The sequence below is a fragment of the Triticum urartu genome, chromosome 7A, assembly GCF_056163025.1.
Source record: "Triticum urartu cultivar PI428250 chromosome 7A, HENAU_Tu73, whole genome shotgun sequence".
Taxonomy (NCBI): domain Eukaryota; kingdom Viridiplantae; phylum Streptophyta; class Magnoliopsida; order Poales; family Poaceae; genus Triticum; species Triticum urartu.
In genome coordinates this window covers 87481887-87485526 of record NC_141879.1, presented here as the reverse complement: position 1 = coordinate 87485526, position 3640 = coordinate 87481887, and the positions used below count along the sequence as shown (strand labels likewise).

The 3640-nt window shown below is 44.8% G+C and overlaps 1 protein-coding gene across 12 annotated transcripts; it reads left to right on the top strand.

The window, feature by feature from the left end:
- The first annotated feature begins 225 nt into the window (after positions 1–225).
- Positions 226–3123, top strand: LOC125532165 (uncharacterized). Of its 12 annotated transcripts, none has more exons than XM_087535669.1 (6): positions 226–681; positions 792–852; positions 966–1032; positions 1772–1829; positions 2434–2604; positions 2908–3123. In XM_087535669.1, exons 1-4 carry the CDS (start codon positions 546–548, stop codon positions 1781–1783), a joined length of 276 nt encoding a protein of 91 aa, XP_087391795.1. In that variant the 5' UTR covers positions 226–545; the 3' UTR covers positions 1784–1829; positions 2434–2604; positions 2908–3123. The 12 variants fall into 12 exon arrangements, 11 of the variants coding, with proteins under 11 accessions (XP_087391795.1, XP_087391798.1, XP_087391796.1 ...); XM_087535672.1 differs by having other exon boundaries at positions 1951–2604; XM_087535670.1 differs by having other exon boundaries at positions 1772–1841; positions 1951–2604.
- The last annotated feature ends 517 nt before the right edge of the window (positions 3124–3640 follow it).

Sequence of the window (3640 nt, the reverse complement as noted above, 5' to 3'; positions counted from 1 at the left end):
TCTTTACATTGATGAGAAAATATATAAGAGAAACTAAAGAAGAAATACAATTACATGCGCTTAATTCTGATTGGTGGAGACGTTTGTGCCATGGATCGATGACATGGCACATATCCATCCATCCATCCACCCATCCATTCCCCACTGCAAACCCCTAACTGTCTCCACCCCATTGCAAACCCCTCCTCCCTTCCCCTTCTAGATCGCCGCCTCCCCATCAGCTCCACCGGCGAGCCCTTCCTCACCGCATAGCCACCCCCGTGCCCATCCATGGCATCCCCCGCGCCCTTCCATCAGCATCCATGGCCTCCCCCGCGCCCTTCCTCACTGCATCGCCACCCCGACCCCCTCCCTTCCTCTCCCCGACGCCCCCTCGCTTCGGGCCTTCATCCTCTCCGGCCAGATCAACCGGGCACGGCCCCTACCCTAGGCAGGGAGGGTGGATCGCCGCTGCGCGGGCGCACGGGAAGGGGCGGCGGCGGAAGCGCATCCCCAAGATCTAGCCCGTCAAGCACCGTGTCGAAGTCTCTCCTTCGAGGAGCTCCATGTGCGGGTGTGCGGAGGCGCTCGTGAGGGCGGTGGTGGCCTTCTTCGACGCCTTCCTCGTCGACTGCTTCCTCTTCTGGTGCCGCCGCTGCCGCCCCCTGCCCCGGCCCCGACAGCCCCGCCTCCGCCCACCGGGTAAGCCAACCCTACCTCTCCCTCTCCCTCGCGTCCGGCTCCTCGGTTCGTTCGTTCTTCGATCCCAGGCGGTGATGTTTTTATTTTTTGGTGCGTTCATGTCTGTGCAGGATCCGCTCGTGCCCAAGGACTGGACAGGGGAGGCGCTCCCGGCCTCGGACGAAGAGAAAGGTGCCCTGGGTTTCTCGGTCAGATTTGTGATTTCGCGGTATTGGTTTGGTGTGCTGTGTACCTGTGGTTGACCTCTCTGCCGCTGGTTGGATGTCTGTGTGGTGTTGTTTCAGGTTTTGCAGGGAGCACATTGTCGAACCAGCAGATGGCGATGACACAGATGAGGAGCTTAGGCGAGAGGTACACCTACCAGAGCACCGTTAAATGAATTTCTGTTACTTTTTCAGTCACATGCGTGAGGAATGGTTGTGTTGTGCGGTTATTGTTACTGTCAGGTTGTAGCTCTAGGTCGATTGTGTTGTGGCTGACCTCTCTGCCGCTGGTTGGACGCCTGTGTGATACTGTTTCAAGTTTTGCAGAGAGCACAGGCTCGAATGAACAGTGTGTGTGGAACGAATTCTTGTCTGAATTCTCTTCTTGTGGGAGTATGAACTTGCTTGCAGTATATTGGAGTATCAACTTGGAGCATCTAGTTAGAGTAGCATCTTGCAACACATTCGATTACTCTAGTACTGATAGTTACAGTAGAATCTTGCAAAATGGAGTAGTTAGAGTAGCATCTTCGATTAACTAAATTGATGATAGTTGTTGTTAAGTTGGGACTTGCAAGCAGTAGTGCTTGCAAGCAGTAGTTCCCTCTTCTTATCTCTTCTTGCTTGCAGTAGTTTAATTTATGATTTGTCTTTAGTGGAGTATTTCTTGAACTGTGTTGTATTCCTGTGACTAAATGGTGAATCCAGTTACAGCAAAGCACCATCTCCTTGTCAGCTTAAGTGTAATGGAGCTGTTTTGTTACTCTATGCCTACTTCGTTACAGTTTGCATCATCATCTTGTCGTTTATAGCATAAACGCCTTCACTATTCTTGCTCTGAACCTTTGATCCTGATACTGATTGTATTTGTCTTGATGGAATTATAGGCAACATGGTGAATCTAGTACAGGCATCGTTGGCCATCCTCTTCGAGGCTGTGTTTAGGTGATTCCTCGGGTAGCCATGACACTACTCTGGCTGATTAGTACCCAGTGGCATGTTTGTAATATTTACAGGGATTTTACTTGTAGAAATAATGCTCATGGTATATTTTTATGTCCTGCAGCACATGCTCTTTTTCGGTCTGTACGGAATCTTGATATGGTGTTTTGGCAGCTGGGATATTAGATTGCACTTCTTTATGTGATTTACTCATGTTGGTACTGCTTGTTAAGTGATTATCTTTATGCCCTTGCTACCAGTAGAATGGTCTATACATGATTGCTCTGTAACTTGTCTTTTCCGGAACAATTTGCTTGGTCCTTCATATCTGACTATGTAATGTAGAAGCTCTACTTTATCCTAACAGTTGCATGTAGCATTGTGCTACTATCTGTGTGATGCTAAACAATATGCTCTTAATCTGTTGCTATATTCTCAAGTGTTGTTTACCATTTACATTGTTTTTACATTTGCTATATTCACAAATAGTAGTAGTGTCTGGTCTAGATAAGCAAACAAGTACTGTAGTAGTGTCTGGTCTGGATAAGCAAACAAGGTATGATCTATGCAGTTGTTGATCTGAATTGTTTGTTTCTGGGCGGTGTAGGATGAGCTGCAGCAGGACGACCTGTAGCGGAAGAACTTCGAGGGCAAGATCAAGGAGAACCAGGAGATGATCACCGGTTACCTCATCCTCGTCGGCATGGTTGGCTCCTTTGGCACACCCCTCTTTGGCTCCCACCAACTTACTTTTGTCGCTGGCTAGCAGCATTTCCAGGTACAGTTGTGTCCGGCTCTCTTGCCCTCCGTTTAGTTTTTGTTGGAGTGTGCATGGTGGCATCCTGAGCCCGCACTGTAAAATATGCTTTGCCTTCTTCATGAGCTGGCACTATAAATTTTGCTTTGTCTTGTTGATAATGCCATATGTCCTATGCAATCAGATTACATTTCTGTTTGTTATGGTAGTATAAAAAATATTGGTGCTGTTGTAATTTTCATAGTGTGTGCCAGGTGTATTCTATATTTTGATTGTTTCCATTGTATTCTATATGCTTCTAATGGCTGATCCTTCCAATGCCAGGTGTTGCGTGTTCTGGAAGATGGAAGAGGAAGAAAATTTATTTTTGTTGAACTATTTTTTTGTATTATGTTTTGTTGTACATATGATTTGATAGTTTTGTATAGGAACATGTGATACTATTTTGTAGGGCTTTACAGCCTGTGATGTAAACATATTTAGTGATGAATTATGAAATTATTTGCAAAATTTATCGAAAAGGAGAATCATTTGTATGAATATGGGCCGCATATATGTGAATGGGCTGAGAAGTGTACTGGACCAACTACCAAGATTGAATTATTATTTGACTGTATAAAATGGCTGAATGTAAACCAGAAAATGGGCTGCACAAAATAGTACTCCCTCCATTTTTATATACAAGGCCACTATGGAATATACGTTTTGCATCTATACAAGGCCACCAACAGTAATCGAGGCAAAATTAATGATATTTTCTTATACTAGCAACCTATTTAATAGTTGCATGCATGCAGTCATAATGATAGTCAGCTACTTCCTCCATTCAGTTTTCTTACATGCATGTAGGGTATTAATGATCCCAGTAAACGAAAAGAAAGGCTGACTTTCAAAGCAGACATTAAATTTTACATTGGTACCTGTAATTTGAGTTTGTGGCCTTGTATATAAAAATGGAGGGAGTACTTAGCTTTATCTAATATTAAAGGAAGATTTCATAGTTTTCCATAAGTCATTTTTTTGTATCCGTTGATTTTATGTTAAATAGACGGTCGAG